This window comes from Strongylocentrotus purpuratus, unplaced genomic scaffold (assembly GCF_000002235.5).
Source record: "Strongylocentrotus purpuratus isolate Spur 01 unplaced genomic scaffold, Spur_5.0 spur5_scaffold_16, whole genome shotgun sequence".
NCBI lineage: Eukaryota > Metazoa > Echinodermata > Echinoidea > Camarodonta > Strongylocentrotidae > Strongylocentrotus > Strongylocentrotus purpuratus.
In genome coordinates this window covers 4259953-4281674 of record NW_022145601.1, presented here as the reverse complement: position 1 = coordinate 4281674, position 21722 = coordinate 4259953, and the positions used below count along the sequence as shown (strand labels likewise).

Here is a 21722-nt window from a genome sequence, read left to right as displayed (position 1 = left end):
TTTATTCTCATCTTTGGTTTTGTATATTTTCTTAATTCATCTTGTACTACAGGCTATTTATGTGCACTTTTTTTTATGAATTTTACTTACAGAATTTTTAAACCTAATTTATAGAACGCTTCTTCCAATTAATAGAAAATGTATAGTACTGTAAACAAAATATATGCATGAGCACAGTATGCACTTGTTACTGAATTTGAATAGGACTTTGGGTTTAGGAGATTCCATATTTTGGATTGTTTAAATTGTGCAGTAATACCATTTAGATTTTGCCTGGTTTATTATGAAAGCTGTTAAAGTGGTTATGAGTTTCTAAGACAGTTTATATTGTAAGTTGTATCCATAATGTTATATAAAAATAATATTTTTTAATACAAAATCTGAAATCATGTATCAATATATTTGACAAATTCACAGTTCATGTTTGTACTGCAAGTCATAAATTATTTGCTAATTTCTTTTATTATACTGTATACTTTTTTAATGTACATTAGTTATCAATATGTTACATTTTTATTTTTTTAATCTGAGATTGTGATTGTGAGGTGAGATTTTTAGGGGTCCATCATGATTTGCATCTGAAACAGTACAAAAGTCATGAATATTACTAAATGAACCCCATGAAGAAACTTTGTCATTGATGAGTTGCTTGTGATGCAAATAAATTACTGAAAGCAATAACAATGTACAATTTGGTTTTATTATTGGGACTTGGTTCATCAGTTATTCACAAAAAAACTTAATTTCTCTACTCTAAAATTCAACATTGAAGGTAGCATACAAGAATTCTTCTGCCACTTTGACAGGTTCATCATACTCATTAGCTTTATCTTTTTCTTCTTTGATTGTTTTCCTCCTCTTATCATATTCATTGCTCTCTCTCTCTATTCTTTCTGAGTTCACCTTCCTTGTTTTTAAATGTTCATGTTTCAGTGAGTTTTAATCATGTTAACTTACTTTAAACAAAGAATTACAATTCAAATTTTGACTTGCAAAAGGTCATTTATGATAAATGTTGGATGGATACTTATACCAAAGGTATTAAAGATTTTCCTTATAATGCATATATATCTTGGTACAATTGTGCAGTGTTTTATTGTCTCTCAAATGCAGTTGATACTTCATTGTTGGAAAAGAGGCATAAAGTGTTTGCCGCTCTATACTTCGGTGTACAGTTTTGATTGATTGAATTTTAAGGTAATTTACCAACCGATTTTCTAGTAGAAATTGAAACCAATACAACTATGCAATAAGGATGTTTATTAGATGAAGCTGGGGGTAATAGTATGATTGCAGTGCCCTCAGGGAGAACAGTATTAATACTGGTGGGGCTTCCCTTGGTAAAAAAGACATTATTATTCTTAGATGTCCTAAAATGTTAACAAACAGATTTAATACCGGTAACAATTATTAAAATGGTGGCTTCATATATAGCGCACCTGTTCATCATGCCATTCTAGCAGGGTGGTAAATGTGGATTAAAGTCTTGCCAATTGCTTGGCTGGGATTTGAACCCTCAAGCCTTGGATTGAGAATCTAGTGAATGAATGAACCCCATACCACCACACCTCCATAGTCGTGGAGACTTTTCTCAGAGTGTATGACCCACATGTGTGTTTGTATGGTCCTAAATGATTTAAATTAAAAAAATTAATTCAAGAAGAAACCTTACTGAATAACCAAAATGCCTTGGCATACTGTATGGGTCCAGCCATCCAGAGGTATACTAGTATAGGCATGACCTAGGGCCACCAGAAATATTTATGTAGATGAAATGCGAGAGTACAAAGCCACAAGGGATGGGGTTTTATACCGGTAGTTATTTTCTCTTCCCTCCTCTCCCTCTCAACATTATTCTACTTTATAAACTTCATTTGGATTCCTAATTATTGTATAACAGATGAATATGTATATGAATTGGATGATGGTGTGAAGTGTTTGTATGAGAGGATTATACAATATAAATTTATTAACTACATGATCTTATTTTTTAATAAAATTATTACCGCAGGAAGAGTTGTATTTTTGTCTTATTTTGGTAGTTGTACTCATTGTTATATTTACCGATAGTTACATTTCATGATTATTCCATGCATATCAAATAAGATATCTTACAAATAGTCTTTTTCTAACCCTCCTCCTCCCTCCTCTCTCTTATTTGAGCTTTTTCTACCCTCCTTTTCTCCCACTCCCTCTCTCTCTCTCGTTGAATTAGGACTGACTTCTCTATGTAAAATTCTCTTTGGATAAAGGCTCAAAGTCACAGATCATTCTTTTCCATTCTAATATCATATTACACCACACACTATAGACAGATGCTCCTGCCATTTATATCTTTTGTTATTTTGTTTCCCCACACTTCACGTTTAATGAAAAGGGAATTTTTTGCACATTTAGCAATACCCGAGGTGTGACCTAGCATAGAAATTGTAATAAAAATACACTTCATGACCAAAACTGGTAAAGAAAGGCTTTGGTAGTTACTAGTTTTTATGACGTTTTTCATGGCCACATGAATCCTGATAAGTCTTGATTGTTTAATCTCCCTTACCTTGACCAAACTTAATACTTCACAGCTCTTTAAGAATGCAAACAACCTTAATAACAAGGATACACTCTTTTGCAAACACAAAATTGTGGAAAGAATTGCACCACTGGAATAACGCCAGTGCAGTTTTAATGAACATTTTCAAAATGACAGAGGAAACAAAAAAAGTCTTACAAAGAAACGTATACTTTAACACAGAAATGAAAAAGACAGGAGCTTGAGAAAAAAACAGCACATGCAATTTACATGAAACTGATCTAGAATGTGCTTGTCCAAATTGCTCAAATGGAATAATGTACAAAATTTGTTCAGGTCTGCAATATTAACCAAGAATCCAAGATGGCACCATGCCCTCTTGATAGGCAAGATGATTTACAATACACTACAATACAACAGCAGCAGATCCCTAGAGACTATTAAACAAGCAAATCATTGCCCCAAAACAGATAGATAATAATGACCTAGCAATTCCTGAAAATGAACATGGCTCTACAAAGATTACCATAGTCAATGGTGCAGACATGAACATAGAAAAGGAAATTCTCTTTGCATAATTTGACAGATGCTGATAAACACCTAAATGATGTGTTGAGGCATTCATGTAAAGCCTAGCCATAAGTGGCATGTTGATATTTCTTTTTTTCATTAGAGTACTATAGACTATGTTACTCCTGCTTTCAGGGTCACAGGATAGTTAAGCACTCGCAAGGTTAGGCCCCTAGAAAATTGCCCACATTTGCGACGAAAGATCAGACAATTTCCAGGTAACACCCATGTAGCCATAACAGGAGTAAAACAAAATAATAGATCCTCTCGAATTGGACAGGGCAAAAATTTACCTGGATGTTCCCACTTTACCTTGCAATATGCAACACATTAGACCGGTAACTTCCACATACAGTCAAATCTGCTTTAGTGACCACCTGTCAACAAAGACCACATTTTTTTGTTTCCCTTGAAAATGGTTTCTCATTGAAACATGTACTAAAGGAACCTGTCTACAAAGACCACTTTTTGTGTTTTCCTTGGGCGGTCGCTATAGACAGGTTTGACTGTACAATGTATGCAGTGATTACAAGTTAGCCACGTCTCATCCCATCCCTTATGTCAACAAAGCTTTACATGAAAGTGAGACTGCACCATAACACCAGGAATCAAACTAGATTTGAGATCCATTCAGTGACAGTGTTGAGCTCCCCTTCGTCATCCGCCGAGCTTCCTTTAGCACTGCATTCCACAAAATCCACAGGATTGGCGAGATGGGAGAAATCAAAATCCTTTCCTTGTTTTCCTAGGAAGGTGTTAGCGTCACCTGACGAGCCGTCTGTGCTGGATAGTGTGGCTGCTCTGGTGACTCTTAGAGTAGTCCTGCATCGGAATAGGTAGGGTAAGAAGGAGATAAGGAAAGCTAGTGTCTATGTTTATTTCCCTTTAGGTATAGGATAATAATAATAATATTATTGTATATTTATATAGCGCACATATCCACCATGCATGGTGCTCAAGGCGCTCCAATTATTACCCTGGCTCCCGGCGCTCACATCACTTAAGGAACTCCTTCCTACCGGTACAAGGGCTGCGACAGGTAGTCGAATGCTCGAGTACCCGCACGGTTGACAACTACTCGGGTACGATTTCTCGTACCCGAATATTCGGCCGCAAAAAAAAAAAATTTAAAAATAAATTTAAAAAAAAAAATTCTGCCATCTTTGGTTTTTAAAACAGCATTGTTTACTGTTATTATTCTTATTAAATCGGCGCCTTCAACTGCAACTCAAGGTAAAATTGCATGCGTTTTTGGCGAGGGACCTGGGAAACTGCCGAGTGGTATGGTAGTGGTGAAAAATCAAAAAAATCAAAAAAATCAAAAAATCAAAAATTCAAAAAAGATCAAAAAAATTCAAAAAAATTATAAAAAAAACATGGCGTCCGAATATTTGAGTATTCGCTTGTGAGCCTGGGAGTGTACTCGGGTACCTCATTACACTGTTGTGCACAGCCTTAACCGGTACCCATTTAACACCTGGGTGGAGAGTGCCAAATGCAGATCCACTCATTCCACTGCAGTAGTCAGGTAGTTCCTGATTGGTTTTAGCTAAAGGCTGATTGACTGATCAGAATATATAAATTAAACCAGCATATTTAGGTTGACATAACCAAGCAAGAAGGGCTTTGTAGCACATGTCTCATTTTGAGTTCTGGCCATTGGCTTAATCAAAGATGAAAATGCCCCAAAGAAGTTTTAATTCTGACTAGTTTCAGAGAACATGAGAAAAACATATTTTTGGTCTCAAGAATCTTTTCAATTCATCTCAAATGTACTTCTCGATGAGTTTAGATTATTCTAGATAACTTGATCCTTTTTGTTTGTAATTATTATTTTGTTAATAATATATTTCTCCTATTACTAGTATTCTACCGTATAACTATTTCTCTTCAACCAAACTCTTTCTTTCTCCAGGGGTTTTGAATAATTCTAGATGATCCGGCCATGGAATGTCCTGTAGCATACATTGGTTTGTTAGTTTTACTACCATTCTACTCTATGAATCTAACTCTTCAACCTGACTCACATTTCTTTCTCCAGGAGAATCTGGATGATCCTAGCAGACTTGGCCATGGTGATGTCCTGTTTGTTACAAGCAACAACGAAAGGGGTGTGGAGGTTGGTGGTCGTTGAATCACTCAGGAGCGTGTAGAGGAACTCAGCCACCTCCTTTACATCCTTCTGTATGCTTGAACTATCCACCAGGAAAACTACTCCCCTATGGATAAAATAAAAAGATGATCAGTCATGGATGGTTTATGCTACGGACACAAAGGTTTGTATGAACGATAATTTTGTATGAATCTCCGTTTTTCCATTGTCTTCCCGAATTTCCATTGTCTGAAAATCGTTCGTACGGCGTTCGTAGCAGTTCATAATGGCATTTGTGACCAACGATAAATTTGAAGAGACTGCTAAGAAAGCAACTGTAAGCTAGACATGCAAGCATCCTGGAGAACCAATGAATTTCAATCCCATCATATAGACTTGGTAATGAAGATGAATGCTTTTAACAAAGGGCACGAGGGCATCGACTTGGTTTAGAACCCCCAATAGACTGGGTTTCTAACATATTAAAATTTTATGCATATTTTTTAACAGAGGTTGTTCCTTAAAAACCTGAAAGCTTGCCCAAGGCTTGCCCGACATAGCAACAAGTAATATATGCAGACTATGGATTCCAAGAATTGTAGTTCCTTTATAATAGCAGGTCAATGGAATAACTAGTAACTAGGTCCCAGGAAAGAAACATCCATAAATTTGGATATGTAATAGAAAACCAGTCTATTAATACAAGACCACTGCTCCACCGCTGAGCCATCGCACTTCCTGTGTACCATCCGAATCAGACCCCCTTAAAGCCCCACTGTACTACTTATAGCTACTTGCGTCCTCTATATAGCAAACAATGCATAATCGGAGACCATTGGTCCCCATGATGATCCCCTTATTCTTATATTAATCGAGAGCTTATTTGATGAGATAACCACCTGTCGGTGACCATGCATGGAGGTCTAAGCCCTCCTGGCCAAACTAGTGCAGAGGGGCTTTAAAGCAAGTAAGTTCAAAGCAATTGTTTTGTGAGCACCAGAAGGGTGTTAATTTGTACCCTTTGATACAGAGTTAATACTCTTCTGACCTAAATTGATGATGCTGTCACTGTCGCTCTTCAAATTAATCCTACATCAGTTACCAATATTCAATTTGTTGGTATACTACAATAGCAACATATAGTATACATCAACACAATATATGCAACTTAAAAACAAACCAAAAAAGTCCTCTTCTGCGGCAACATCTTAATCTAAATGCAAACTTGCAGAAAAAATACAGCTCTCCTGAAATTTACCTTGCTTGGGTCTTGAATCGATTCCAGAACTGTATCCTTTGTCTGTCATTGCCAGGGATGTCAACGACCTCTAGTAACATTGACCTTTGTCCTGTGACCTGATATGGCCCAGCATTCTCCTTGATTGATGTGTAGCTTTCAATGGCCTTTTTATGGACAAGCTGAAAAGAGATTCAAGATAGTTCAAATCTATAATTATTTCATGTATTTCTTAACTCATTTCTGAACTCATTTCCAACTGATTTCCAGGAAAAAAAACGAAAACATAAAAGCTTAGAATGTATACAGACAACATTGTGTTCTTACATGTACAACTATTGAAATTGTAGTAAATATGTCTGAAAATATAACCAAGATCAAAAAGAAAATCTTTAAAATGTTGGAAGGGCCTTGTTTGGTATATCCTTTGAAAATCAAGCACTTAAACTGCTAAAAAGATGTTCTAAAAGAAAGAAAGAAAAAGAAACATCAACATTAAAAGGCATGTCCAACTTCTGTTTGTTAATAACAATACTTTGCTGACTGATATCTTATGATTCCACAGGTTGATGACCTACCCTGCTGTACAGGAGAGTCTTTCCAGATTCACAGAGACCAAGCACAAGGACAGAACGACGGTTGTTTCCACTTCCTCTGAACAATTTCAGCAAAACTGCAAATAGAAGCAAACATAAAAGGTATAGGGTAGAGTACCCAGTATTCGGTCACTTAAGGGGAAATCACTAATATTTTGAATTCTTACCTCTTTCATTGGGCAATCTACCCATCAAAAGAAAAGAAATTTATTCCTCTAACAGGATTTTATAGTCACTGAAAATATAGAATAACGATAAGCAAAAGACTTCCGAAAGAAGACGGAGCATTTTTCTGCCCAGAATTCGGTCGCGCCGACTAGAATTCGGTCACGCGATTTGTGCGTGGTATCTCCGTTGCAAAGGAGCGTAGCGTATTTGCGCACTATTTTCACACAATTGCGCAATAAAGCACTGAATGTCAATGCGTTGACCGAATACTGGCTGAGCGATACCGCATGGCAAGGGTATCGTATAAATACCTCTTGCACATCGGCAAGTGCGTCATTTGCAAATTCGCTGCGATGGAGCGAACACGGAAGTGATTCTCTTCACACACATACTAAATTCATTGTGACAGCACACGTAGTTGTTTCGCAATAGACTTCTACATATGGCTATGCATGTTAGCGCATGTGCTAAGAGAACGCGAAAGTGCGGAAAGGTGTGCGACACTGACCAATTTCGAGCTAAGTTGGAGATCATTCCGGGGCCCTAAATCTGATTTAATTTTGAGAGTTAAGAAAAATTGTTCAGCTGCCTGATTTGTGCAAGTTTCGTGGCTCATAAATTATTTTTTAAATTGTTACAGCTGTTGAAACGGCTGTCTGACCGAATACTGGGAATTGACCGAATACTGGGCGCGCTACCCTACCTAGACTACATGTAGATCTAGACATTGGAAACAATGGGCAGCTTTTGCCAAGCCAAAACCATGCAATTCCATTCAGGCTTCTAGTTCTTATAGTAAATCTAATGTAAATTCATGAAATGTAAACATTTCAGTCAGAGACTTGCTCACTGATTATTGTCATTTTTTATGTCCGAATTCTGGGTTTAAAAAAGTACTCCATGTGACTGTTGGCCTGTCAGAGTTTCAGACTCTACTCATACAGTCATCATAGACCCCCATTTTGAGCTGCAAATAGTAATTTATTAACTATGAAATTAAGCAAAGATTTGTATGGCATTCTGAAAACAAGTTTATCTTTAAATTTTCATGTCACACCGAAGTGACTTATCTGTGTCATAGGTTGCAACGAGCTCTGACCCCGCTTCTCCAGGAACGCGCTTCTTATTCAATTTGCACATACTTCTCGCTCAATCAGTACACACTACACAACATATTCAAAGACACCTGGCACACGGAAACTCGACATATGTCGGGTAGGTAATTTAAAATTCACAATATTCACTCATTAAATTAACTCATTCTTTTAAAACTCACCTATCGTGAAAAGGATGACAATAACTGCCACAGCAACTCCCACGACGACGGGATCTTGCTTGGAAACCTCCGATTTAACATCCTCAAAATACCCTTGTAACACGTCAACACCGCTTGCAGCCGACATTTTGGCAAATGCTGCCAGCATCGTTGACCTCAAGTTAATCAATTTGTTTCCCCTAGATCTACTGTTCTTTCTTTCATTTCTTCGGATTTTTCTTTCTAATTTACTTGCTCGCTTTCTCTTCCTTTCTCCCTTTCTCTTCCTTTCTCCTTCCTTTCCCCTTTATTTCTGTTATTCCCCTTATCTCTTTCTTTCTCTCTCTTTTTTTGTTATTCTTTACTGCATATCTTATATTTTATTGATCTAAAGTAAAATATCTATTGAAACAGATTAACATCCCGAAGAGACTATCATTACTTCTGCTGTTTTCATCATAATCCCTGATTAAAATGCAGGTGATTAATGTCACCATTTTTATTATTTTCAAATTTTAAAACCCGGCCCCTTCGAGAAAAAAATCCTGCGAACGTGCCTGCCCCCCCCCCCCCCCCCCCTTGAAAGATGACTAGCATAAGTTGAGCAAAGATAAATGATAAATGCCTCCTTTATAAAAAAAAAAATATCATCAGAATTGTTTGTACTCTTACCCCCCCCCCCCCCTACAAAATCTTAGATCTGCCCCTAGTTGTAATCACATCATAAATATCACACCAGCACTTTATAATCAACTTTATCCTCAGAACACAAATACATTGGGCAAGCAAGAGATCAAAATTGACAAAATATGTTTAAAATGAGGTTTAACAAAATATTATCAAGATTTTAATCTTCTCTTTTACATGCAAAGTATATACAAATAGCTACATTTACAAACAGATAGTTTAGCGCATCCTCAATTTGGTCTACATTACACGCTACATGTGTAGAACGCATAACATATAACATTTGTTTGTTTGTTTTAGGATGATTTTGAATTGACACATGTTGCAAACACTTGAAAATAGTGCAGCGGATTAGCAAGAAATTGTGCACTTTTTGAGAAAAGCATGAAACTTCTAGCATAGTTAGCTTTCACCATAAGATTTATTTTCCGATGTGGAGGGAAGTCAGATTTGACCTCTGATGACCTTGAGAGTCAAATCCAAAATGGCCGCCAGTCCGCATGGTCTAATTGTGCAAACACGCTTAACTTTTGAACCAAATAGTCCAGAAAAACATTTAAGGTATCATTTTCAAGTAACTTGGGGATGCCAATTCATTTGGTAACACTTTTGAGATCGCCGGAACTCAGGGCTTTGCATTTAGGTCAAGGTCAAGGTCAAACTTGACTAAAAAAAAGCAAGTTTTGAATGGTTACAAAAGGTTTTCCCATTTATTTGTCATTTGTTCTCCCCTGTGTTCTCAAATTTCTTTAACAATGGTTCCCCTGCATAGTCCCCCATCTCAATCCTTTTCAGTTAGTTTATTTCACAGTTTAATAATTGAACTAACATGAAGAATAAACATGAACTGACTAAAATCAACATGCAAAGATCCATAAAAAAAAAAAAATGAATAATTAATTATAAATGTGAAGTAAAATACTCGAGATAAGTTTTGCTCTAGGAGGGAAATATATATTGCATTTAAAGAGACACCGGCAGTCGATGGACAATATACATGTAGATTAAACAAGCTTACTATTAGTAATTTATCACATGAAAGTGTGCTATATGCAATGGATCACAGATTATGATATCAGTTTCCTTCATAGAATGTGAGGAAAATATGGGACATTCTGTCATCACAGAGCTGCCAACCTCCAGAACAGAAAATCAGTCATCACAAGGCTCAAAATCAGAAATTTTGGGTATAAACCAGTAATTTCCTATGTGGCGCTATGAATCTTTAAAAAACGGCACGCCAACACTGCACGGAAATATAAATAACTGAAATTTTTGGTGATTTTACTGCACAAAGTTGTTAAATATTGATTTTCAGGTCATCACAACACAGTTTTCCATGAAAAATGGCTTCATACTTATTTTCATTTTTTTTTTTTATATATTTTTTTTAAGTCCGTAATTTGAGACAACATTCCGTAATGACCGTTAATTTCTGTACCAACTACGGGAAATCCGTACTAGTTGGCAGCTCTGTCATCATCATTAAATGATGATACTAGAACAAACATGCATTAGGTTGTTCAGTGTCAGTCAGACACTTGGGTAAAACATACCCGGTGGAGTTCATTTCTTTACAAATTACTACTTTTAGGCTACCCTTTCAAGTTTCATCCCAAAACAGTCAGAACTGATTGTTTTATCGTCCATCATATGGGCTGCAAAAGACAGAATTTGATCATTGAACTAAACAAAAACAAAATCAATATAATCCATATATTAACAAAAACAAATACACCCAAACATATTTTCTGTTGATGATTTTTTTCAAGAATCATTCCAAGAAGTAGTACTTCTACAATAGAAAACAAATTATGTATATAAGTGCATTCATAACACTGCACAATTTCAAATTTGTTTCAGCTTCATAAGAAACTGGATTTGTCATAGAATTTTTCAAGACCGATGCAACCAGAACAAGGACCAGCGTCATATTTACATCAGAAAAAATATGAATGACTTGCTGTTCAAGGCCCTAACCTGGGCCTCATTGTCTGATATCAGCACTGTGTCATCACAGTCACTACACCACATTATAATAATAATAATAATCTTTTAAAATCCACTCCAAATTTTATTAAGTTAAACCGAAAATGGAAATTCTTTTTTGCCCAATTGATCGTGAGCCTGGCAGCCACTGAGCAGCACCAGATCGACGTTGCTCCATCCCTTATTGTTGAACGCCAAACAAGGTAGCAGCAACTCCAGTCTTTTAACGTCTTTTGGTATGATGCGGCCGGGGTTTGATCCCACGACCTCCCGGTTGTGAGGCGGATGCTCTACTGAGCCAACACACCGGTAAGTCTAAATTCAGTTTCAAAAGAAGGGTCCACTGTGCCAAGGAAGGCCCTCTACATGTAGCACTCTGTATTTGGGTCCTGATTTGGGCCCTGTTTCACCAAACTTGTTATCAATAACAAATGCTAAATTGCTATGACATATTTGCTCTGAGCCAATCAAATGCCACGATTTCAGTAGCCTATAACAGTTATTGAAACTTGTCATTGATTACAAGTATTATGAAACAGAGCCCAGCTCCCAAAATGGATCAGTGATGTCGTCCTTCTGATCGTGCTTTTTTCCTCTTGATTTCAATTTGTGATTTTGTTAGCAATAATATCGACTGCTTTTCATATTCAAATGTAGCACCTTCCAAGGTACAACTAACTGGTCAAAACAATTGACCAAAGTGAACTGTTACCCCGGCCATCAGATTCAATAAGAATTCCGCACATGCAGTGTTCACTCTCAAATCTGTTTGGAGCATTCCATCCATTCCCCATTTTACAGGTGCATGTCAATCCTAACACAATGGCATTCATATCCCATCAGGTACCCCAAGTCTTAGATGGAGAGATGCAATGTATGAAATGTCTTGCCATACATAGGAGTGCCATGTCGGTGCTTGAACCCACAACTTTCACATTCCCATTAAAGTTACCGAACCACTCGACTCGGACACCCCTAGGTTTCACAAGATTTCACAAATCATCAGCATAGTGGAGAGAGGTTTGTTGCTTCTTCAGTTTTATAGAGTGGTGTCTCTTGTTTTGAACCATTGCTTGATCAGACTGGTAATGTACTTGACACTGCTTTCCCTGCTATCGAGGTGAACACTTTGGTGAAAAACTTGAGTCCAGTCTGTCCTCCTGGTATGTAGCTCATGACATACCTGTGAATAAAACAAATAATATAGAAACAGAGATATTACACTAGAAATCATTATTACATCCATATCGATATATAAATGTTTCGAAGCTTTTCATTGTGATTTTATTAAATCCATTATTGATTCTGACAACACCAGAATTCACTTGTCATGAGGGAAATATATGAATATTATTTTCATAAGTTAACCTTATGTTTCTTGAGGGAGAAGAAATTGATTCTATTTGGTTTGATAAGATTCATTTGATTAAGCTGCTCGCCTGATTACAATACGATACAATGACAATTACTGTATCTATGATAAAAGTGCATCTCATTTACAAGCGATGATAACATACACTTGGCTTGAGTCCAGACTTCTTCATGTGGTTGGATTTATTTTATTACAGTTCTCATAATTTAGCTATTAGACATTTTCTATCAAAATCATATAATATACAGGTATTATTTGTCATAATGTAAATTGCATTTGATTCTATGTAAAACCATTTTTCCATCATTATAGGAAAATTAGCTTTCAACATCAAACTAGGAGAAAATCACCTACAAAAACTCAACTCTGAAGACAAAATCTCAAAGAGGCTGTTCACACCGCAATGAGATAGCGCGGTCTATCGTGGCACCCCCTTTTTTCTAGCGCGCGCTAGACCGCGCTCTCTCTCGTGGACCACCCCCAAGAGGTGCTCCAGTGGCACGCCGTTTTGGCTCGCCGTGGCTCGCTGTTGGGCGGACCGAAACGACGTTGTACCTTCCAAACCGCAGAGATAGCGCGGTCTAGCGCGCGCTATCTCTGCCGGTGTGAACAGCCTCATAGAGGCTGTTCACACCGCAATGAGATAGCGCGGTCTATCGTAGCACCCCCTTTTTTCTAGCGCGCGCTAGACCGCGCTATCTCTCGTGGACCACCCCCAAGAGGTGCTCCAGTGGCACGCCGTTTTGGCTCGCCGTGGCTCGCTGTTGGGCGGACCAAAACGATGTTGTACCTCCCACACCGCAGAGATAGCGTGGTCTAGCGCGCGCTATCTCTGCCGGTGTGAACAGCCTCAGAGTTGACCACTACAATACTCTACATACAACATTATGATTTTTCTTTAAAAAAAAACTTATAACACTCACCATACTAATGCAAGCATTTGAAGAAGCGCACAAACTATTGTCATCAAGGTGACTTGTTTCTGAAGATAAAGACAAAAATGAGAAGAAAAAGAGCAGATTAACAGTATGAATACAATACTTTTTAACGTAGCACGATATTAGCTCAAACTACTTTGAAGTGTAATGAATAGTCAGCTACATAATTGAGGATACTTACTGCACGGACATGCATGACTTTAAGGGAAATTATAAATACATGTATAGTAATTTACTATGTCTAAACTTATGTGCTTGAGCATTTAAAAGTCTGGTGAAAACAATATAAGGTAAATCAAACTTGATATAAAATTGTTACAGCTGAATCTTTATTTTCTCATTCCATAATAAATAAATATGTCAGCCAGTCTACTGATATACAGTGTATGTGTACATAATACTTTAAGGGAGAGGGTTGTCAGTTTCCATGTGCAGAGGTCATAATTCACTGACACAAGACTTGGTGGAAATACCATTAAAGGGTGTACAAGTCTGCACACAGCAAACCTGTAGTCCTATCAAGAAATACCTCCTACCCCTAGTCTCTCTAGGTATGTCTTCATCAGCTCGAGATTGCTAAATAGCCCGCTATTTCTGATTTGGGAAATAATCCCGAAGTTACAAATCGCGTCATCATCAGCATGAGATTCGACTTCGAAACTCGAAACTCAAGCTCGAGAAATTAGCTCGAGATATTTTGCTCAGCGTTCGCACATAGTGCGAGTCTTTGGGCTGCTGAAGACGCACCAGACAAAAAGCAGACAAAAAGCAGACAAAAAGCAGACAAAAAGCAGAATATTTTGCAAACTAGCCCAAGATATCTTGACCAAATATCCCACTAATTGCAACTTCGGGATAATGAAGATGCAAATTAACTGGTCAAATTACGATCGGGATAGTTCAAATAGCGGAATATTTTGCAATCTCGAGCTGATGAAGACCTATTGGTCATAAAAGTGAAGGCTAATCCTTGTGATTGACAGCACTTTTTATTAGGTTAACACACGAAAGGTGTCAAATTCCCCATGAGAGTCCACTACTATGCATCTTGAAACTGGCTTCAAAAAAAATTTAATAGGGTAAAAAAAAAATCTGGAAAAAAAAAAAATCTGGAAAAAATGAAAGAATTGGGAAACCGATTCAAATCAAGATTTTTATCAGGCCTGATTCAAACCCGTTACAGGTTCCAGGATTTAACCAAAACTGAGAGGTCATACTCACTATCATGGAGAAGTAAAGCGTAGCAAACATTGTGCCAAAGTACGTCGCTGTAAAAGGGAATCTCTGTGCAGAACAAAGATGTTTCAGATGATTCATTGGACCCCAGAGGAGAGAAAAACTGCAAGGAACAAAAGATAAGAAACATACAAATCAAAACATAAAGAATATTCCAAAAATTTGATAACAATATTCCATTCTTGTGGAGCGTATAAAATGATATACATCTGTATGCGCTTCCAAAAGAACTTTGGAAATTGTCACTAGATTATAGCCCTGAGAAAATCACTTTATTAATTATTTCCTATCCAGTAGCCATTAAAGATAAACTTGAGTTCTGGTAATGCGATTGCATTGTGAAAGAAAAGGTGTGGAATGGATCAGAAAAGTTGATCATATAGCATGTAAGTAATGGTGTGTAATGCAAGGTTCTGGAGTCATCAAAATCATCATAAATTTGGCAGAGTCTTGGTAAAGTAACAATCACTTACACAGAAAGATGTATATGGGACAACACACATGGTGTTGGGCTAGTACTACCCTGATTTCCTTATCTTTCTATGCTCATTAGTCAGCCAGTATACATTTTCTTCCAAAATTGTATGGCACATGACATTTATTTGTAATCTTGAACATTCAGTGTAAGTTTCGTTAGATTCTGTGAGAATTCATTTTCTTTTTTTTACCAGAACTCAAGTTTATCTTTAACCTGCCCTACATGTAGGTCAAGAATGATAAGGGTAGATGAATGCAAAACGACACTTATTCAGACATAACCTTCGCATTTTCAATCAGGTGCTTAAACCACTCTACTACATGACATCTCTACTAATACAAGGAAGCCTTCAAAATTCAGTGTTCCATTTTCATTCCATAAAGTTGGGGCAAAAAATATGATGGTGTTTATGTAATCTGGGTATGAAATCTTCAACTACGCATGGAAGATGAATTGATTTGTTGAAGATTTTTATGCAATGAATATATATAGTAGTGCCCTGCCAGAATTGTTCCTGTTTCAGTTGCTTTTCTTCAAAATCTTTGATTAATATACATTTCTCTTTTTGCCAGCGTTACATTGACACCATATTCATTTATCATTACATAAACTTTGGGTCCATAATATTGATTCACCATGAAGCTTGCTTTTTATGCAAAACTCTATTTGAGCAAACATTGTTAAGTTGATAGGAGACATAGTTTCTCACTTCTGGTATGTTACAAAAATTCCCCCAACTTTCTGGACGGCCCCGAATGTAAAAGAGAAGAGTACTTTCTATCATGGCGGGGGAGGATGTAGAATGTAGGAGGGGGGCATGTGCCTTCTCAATCCACTGCCACTACAATCTTACCTGCCGACAGAGAAGACACTTCCCAATGTGTAGAGAAGAGCAAACTTTCTAGGTTTGACAACGATGAGTGGAGCAAAGGTCCAGGCCAGGACAAAACAGAACACACCAGCAGCAAGACACCCCATGAAACCAATGATCCTCTGCTGACGACTCTGTGTTAATTCAAAGCAACAAGAATTCCAGTTAAACGATTATGTATCTTAGAAAATGAAAAGTAATGAAGATGGATGAATTATAGAAATTCTAGTTACACGATCATGTATCTTAGAAAATGAAAAGTAATGAAGATGGATGAATTATAGAAATTCCAGTTACACGATCATGTATCTTAGAAAATGAAAAGTAATGAAGATGGATGAATTATAGAGGGGGAACTCTCAGTTCTCACTTTAGCTGAAGTTGAGCAATAGTCCATGAAAGAGATCACACCCGCAAGACTAACAATGTCGGTCACCTAATCCCTAACCAAAATTTGACAGCAACCGAGAAAGTCTCAAGGGCTGTTAGTTGATTGGACTAAAGTCTTGGGGAGTTCACAGCTACATGTACATCAGTGCAATGTATAATTCATTTCAGGATTTTCACACAAGTCAATTGAAAAAAATTGACATCACTGGTCGAGATATGAAATTTTGAGAGACACACATCTCAAAGACCATGTGTATAGCCTACATGTATATATTAGCCAGGATGACAACATGTAGTTTGCTTTACACTTGGTTCAAACTGAGTAATATATGGACTTGCAGCATCTCAGGATGTGGTTTGGTAGGATCAAAGCTCATCTGCACATTCAAAATGTAGACCAGATGTACGTATTTCATTAAAGGTAAAGACCAGTTATGGTCATGCGATTACATTGTGAAAGAAACGTTGTGGAATCGATCAGAAAAGGTTGATCATCTAGCATTTAGCATCTGCAAGGTTCTGGAATCATCAATATGATAAGAAATTTGGCCCATTCTTCGTAAAGTTACAAGCACTATACACAGAAAGATGTATATGGGACTACCCTATATCTCTTACAGACCATGAGAGAAACAAATTTACCAAATATATGAATTAGTAGGCGGTTTCCCGGCAAATTTTTTATCATCATGTATTAGTCAAAACATATTCTTTCACATGATTGTTAATGAGAGCTTCCATTTCATTTTTTGAAATTGGGGCATTTCCAATACTGGTCTTTACCTTTAAATATATGAGGGAGAATTTGCCACTAGATTGTTTTCTTTCTTTCTGGAGACACCTACATATGTGACCCATTGTCCCCTCCCCCCCCCCCCCCCCACACACACACATACGTGATATATTTAGCGGCAAAGCTGCTTTACAGTACACTTAATCTTACCAAAGATGGACAGAATGGATCTTTTTCTGCTTGTGTGAACCAGCCGTTAGTGTCTCCTCCATCCTTGCTTTCTTTGGGTGTACCACCAGTCAGCAGGTTTCCTGATGCTTCCACATCACCGTCCCTGTGGCCGTCCTTTGACCCTGAGAACCAGGATGTCATTGAGTTCATGGTGCTCTTTGCTCCAGACGACAAGGAACCGCTAGATTGGGAGAGGGACTTGGACGAGGTCGAAAGGTACGACTGGAGATCTGATTTCAAATCCGCCATGATGGCTTGGGTTCTTAGAATTTGTGGTGAAAAAAGATGCTGCCTTGTTTTTTTCTCAATCCATTTGCAACTGCAGCTGCACTGGTTCTAGATAATGCTAGGAACACTCTTCTAAATCTAGATTTAACTTGAGTTTTAGCTGGATACGATTCCCACCTTGCCCAGGTCCCTTGTCAAATTTATTCCAATGTTCTTCAGGTCAACTTCAGGTCAAACTTGAGGCAAGGACCAATTCACCAAGGTCAATTATACGTTGAACTTCTCTGTCAGTGTCAGCTGGATTCTCTACACTCTACAGTGTGGAAAGGAAAAAGAAAGGGAGAATAATTATTACTCCCTTTTTGATAAAGTCCAACCTTAAAGATAAAGTTGAGTTGTGGTCATGCAATTGCATTGTGAAAGAAATGTTGTGGAATCGATCAGAAAAGGTTGATCATCTAGCATCCAAGTATTGGTGTGTTCTGCAAGGTTCTGGAGTCATCAAAATCATAATAAATTTGGCCCAGTCTTGGTAAAGTAACAAGCACTGGACACAGAAAGATGTATATGGGACTACACAAATGGTGTCATGCCTACTTAACTTGCTTTCCTTATCTTTCTATGCTCATTACTCAGCCAGTATACATTTTCTACCAACATTGTTGGACAAATGACATTTATTTGTAATCTTGAACATTCAGTGTAAGTTTCGTTTGATTCTGTGAGAATTCATTTCATTTTTGGAACAACTTGTTGGCCAGGTGGCAGAAGGGAGCGACTCGAAAAGTACTTTTCGAATTATTCGCATTTAAAGATTTGTTTTATATCTAAACTGATTTCCGTCCCCAAAATTGGTTTAAAGGCACACTGCCATACTTGTAGCTACTTGCTCCCTCTATATAGAAAACTTCCCCAATCGGTGCCTGTTGGTCCCCCATGATCCTCTTTTTCTTATGTTAAATGAGAGCTGAGTTAATGAGATAGCCACCTGTCACAGTGACCTCGATGGCTCTCTGTGTGGTCTAATCCCTTCTGGCCCAGTAGTGGTGACGGTCTTTAAAACATAAAAGACTAATAGAAATGTTGTAGTAGGGTGTCTGAACGATTTTTCAATTTTCAATTTGGGATCGTTTTTCACCATTTTTGTTTGATATTTGAATAAAAAATGTTATCAGAATAATACATTTCAAATTTCAAGTCTCACCGATGTTTCTATCAAAAGTTACAGCCCCTCCAAGACGCTGGTATATTCATATCATTTTGGTCAAAATCGACGAAAAAGACGTCCACGCAGAGTGATGTTGTTTTGCTAAATTTAGCCAAACAGCTGTATCGCGCGATATGCAAGCGTATGCATATCGTACGCATGCTGCTAAGCCAATCCGCGACTTGCAGCTTGAGCTACGCTGTCTCCGCGACATGTGCCATTGACTAGTATGGTTGGCGTTCGTCGCACAATAAACCCGGAAGTGAATGCACGTTATAGTCAAAGGCAATATCGCGGAGATGTCTCCGCGATATTGCCATTGACTATAACGTGTATTCACTTCCGGGTTCTATGCCGCGAATGGCCACCCATACTTGAATTTGGGGTTTCGTTCGTACGCGGAGATGTTACGCGATGTAACCATGGTTTGGACTGAGCGGAGCGCACGCCCCCTAATTAGCTGATCCACCAAATAGCGAGAAGGGTATTTTTAAACTGTTATCAGTTGTGATCCCTGGGGGCTAGCGAAAAAATAAGCACATAGAATTGTTCCTTAGGACTGGGACTACTTATCGATCGGGGCGTCATATCTCAAAAGTGACAAACCTCAGAGTTAGCCAGGACACAATGTTTCAATTGCTGTTTTGACCAAGATATTTTTAGAATTTCGGGGGCTACGCCCCTTGGGAAATATTGGAATTCACCTGCTCTTTCATATGACACCTCATTTATTGATTATCACCTTCAGGATCACAACAGATAAAGGTTTGAATCTCGAATTGAAAAAAAAAAATTGATTGCATGGTCGCGCAATGCACGTAGACTGCATAGGGATGCGTGTAATCTCTATGGGAAGAATTTTAGCACACAACATCGGGTGCGCGATCAGACACCCTAGTTGTAGTAGAACACACCATTTTCTCAGAAATAAGTCAGTTCTATAAGAGTTTGAGGCGATTTAGTGCTAAAGCCCTTCTGCTTAAAATGTTATTATTGACCTGAAATTCGAGCTAACACCCTTCTGCCAGCCAGGTGAGGAACTGCAGAATACCCTGCACATTATTATACCCTATCACTAATCCTACCAGATACCCTGTGTGCGCATTCCATTATTATTGGAATTTTTACCAGAACTCATGTTTATCTTTAATATGACACGTCACACGAGTTTCAGAAGTCTAGCCAAAATTTGACCCGTAGCTCCGGCGTGCATGGAGATCTATACTAAAACATACCTCAAAAGAAGTAAATATTAATTAAATGTCAGTGTCCTTGCTGTGTGGACTAATCTCTCCTAGCCACACTAGTGTTGATAAGCTAATAAACGTTTATAAACGTTTGAATGTTATTCATACCAAGTCCCCCCCCCCCCTCCTCCCCTTTCAGCACGCCAGTGCCACCCCCCCCCCCCCCCCGATCTATACTTTGTTTGCGGGAAAAATTGCAAATGATCTCCCCTACCTTTCTTCTTTCTCTTTCCCTTTCTCTCCTCTTTCCCTTTCTCTCCTATTTCCCTTCCCTTCCTTCTCTCTCTCTTGGTAGGGGAGGCAAGGGCCTTTCGGCCCTCACCCCGATCCACTCGTTGTTGGCGGGATTAACCGTTACTGATCTCCCCTTCTTTTCACCCTTTTCTTTTCTTCTTCATCTTTTTTGTTCCCTTTTCGCTCTCTTTCCTTTGAACTCACCACACCGCGCCGCACCGCACCGCACCCTTTCGATGTAAGCCATTCCCTGTAGGCCTACATGTAGGCCTAGACTGTATTCACGCCTACGGATTAATAACAGTAAGATTTATACTAATTAGTAGGGCTACATTACCATGCAGACTGTCATATTTTCTTGAAACAAATCCTCCGTAATACAGGATCAGGTGATTGCGAAAACCGAAGTCGAGAAAATCCAGAATAACGTCGATTCCGTAATTTAAACAAAATTTAAACACACAACAGTTTGCGTAAAGTTACACGTTCACGATCACAACTCAGCAAACTAAGATTTGCATCAGACGCTGAAATTAATATTTTTCTTTGAAATTCAACAATAAGTATGACATTCGATCACAAATGTGATTTACCTCTTAGCACATTTTCAAACTAGACCCTAGACCTATTTAATTCATGATTTCAATGCAATATTTTAAGGAATAAATAAACCGCAGTAGGTCTACATGATATCTGATTTCGTTTTTAAATATGAGACACTGTTAATAGACTAGTCTCCAAAATATAAACACGGATCATGCAAAGATGTGCAATTCCCCAATAACCCCCCCCCCCCCCCCCCCCCCCCCCCCCCTGGTAGCAGACGTAGTGGTGGTGGTGGTGGTGGTCATAGGCGCCGGTGTGACCGCGTAAAATGTAACCCGCACCGATCGTCCGACTATTAGAGATCGATCGAGAGCGGACGATCGGTGCGGATTTTATCCGCGCAGAATGTCCGTGTCGGACATTCCGTGCGCGCCTCAAATGTCTGACGGACAATCTGTGCTGAGGAGGTCTCGCACCAATAGTCCGCCTGCCGCACCGAATGTCCGTACTCTAGTCCACACGTATACATAGTCAAAACAAATAGGGATATACTCTCATATCCCTGATACAGATATAATTATACTTAATGAATGAAACGACTGGATAACCCATACTCAGCTTAACCAGCTAGCTAGGGATGAAACTACAGGCAGTGGCGGGTCTAGTAGGGGGATGGGGGGGGGGGGGGGGGGTGCAAATTGTTAAAATTTGGAGGGCCCCCAAAAAAGGGTGCTCACTACCCCCCAAGATCGCGGAGAAAGGCCTTTGCCTCTGCCCCCCCCCCCTCCCAGACCAACCCCCCCCCCCCCCCTTCTCGCCAAAAAAAAAGAGAGAAAGAAGGGAAAGGGAAAGAGGAGAGCTAAAATGGAACACAAAAGAGGTAAAAAAAAAAA

At 38.4% G+C, this 21722-nt stretch overlaps 2 protein-coding genes across 2 annotated transcripts; both read right to left on the bottom strand.

Annotated features, from left to right (window-relative positions):
* Nucleotides 1-2634: 2634 nt before the first annotated feature.
* Nucleotides 2635-8624, bottom strand: LOC756528 (signal recognition particle receptor subunit beta). The gene is made up of 5 exons (XM_030986562.1): nucleotides 8464-8624; nucleotides 7002-7096; nucleotides 6445-6605; nucleotides 5122-5313; nucleotides 2635-3916 (listed from the first exon to the last, which is right to left on the bottom strand). The coding sequence occupies exons 1-5, from the start codon at nucleotides 8609-8611 to the stop codon at nucleotides 3703-3705; spliced, it is 810 nt and encodes a 269-aa protein (XP_030842422.1). The 5' UTR covers nucleotides 8612-8624; the 3' UTR covers nucleotides 2635-3702.
* A 3100-nt stretch (nucleotides 8625-11724) lies between these two features.
* Nucleotides 11725-20887, bottom strand: LOC756518 (protein transport protein SFT2). The gene is made up of 6 exons (XM_001195486.4): nucleotides 20621-20887; nucleotides 17347-17908; nucleotides 15996-16147; nucleotides 14650-14767; nucleotides 13414-13472; nucleotides 11725-12301 (listed from the first exon to the last, which is right to left on the bottom strand). Exons 2-6 carry the CDS (start codon nucleotides 17614-17616, stop codon nucleotides 12196-12198), a joined length of 705 nt encoding a protein of 234 aa, XP_001195486.3. The 5' UTR covers nucleotides 17617-17908; nucleotides 20621-20887; the 3' UTR covers nucleotides 11725-12195.
* Nucleotides 20888-21722: the final 835 nt, after the last annotated feature.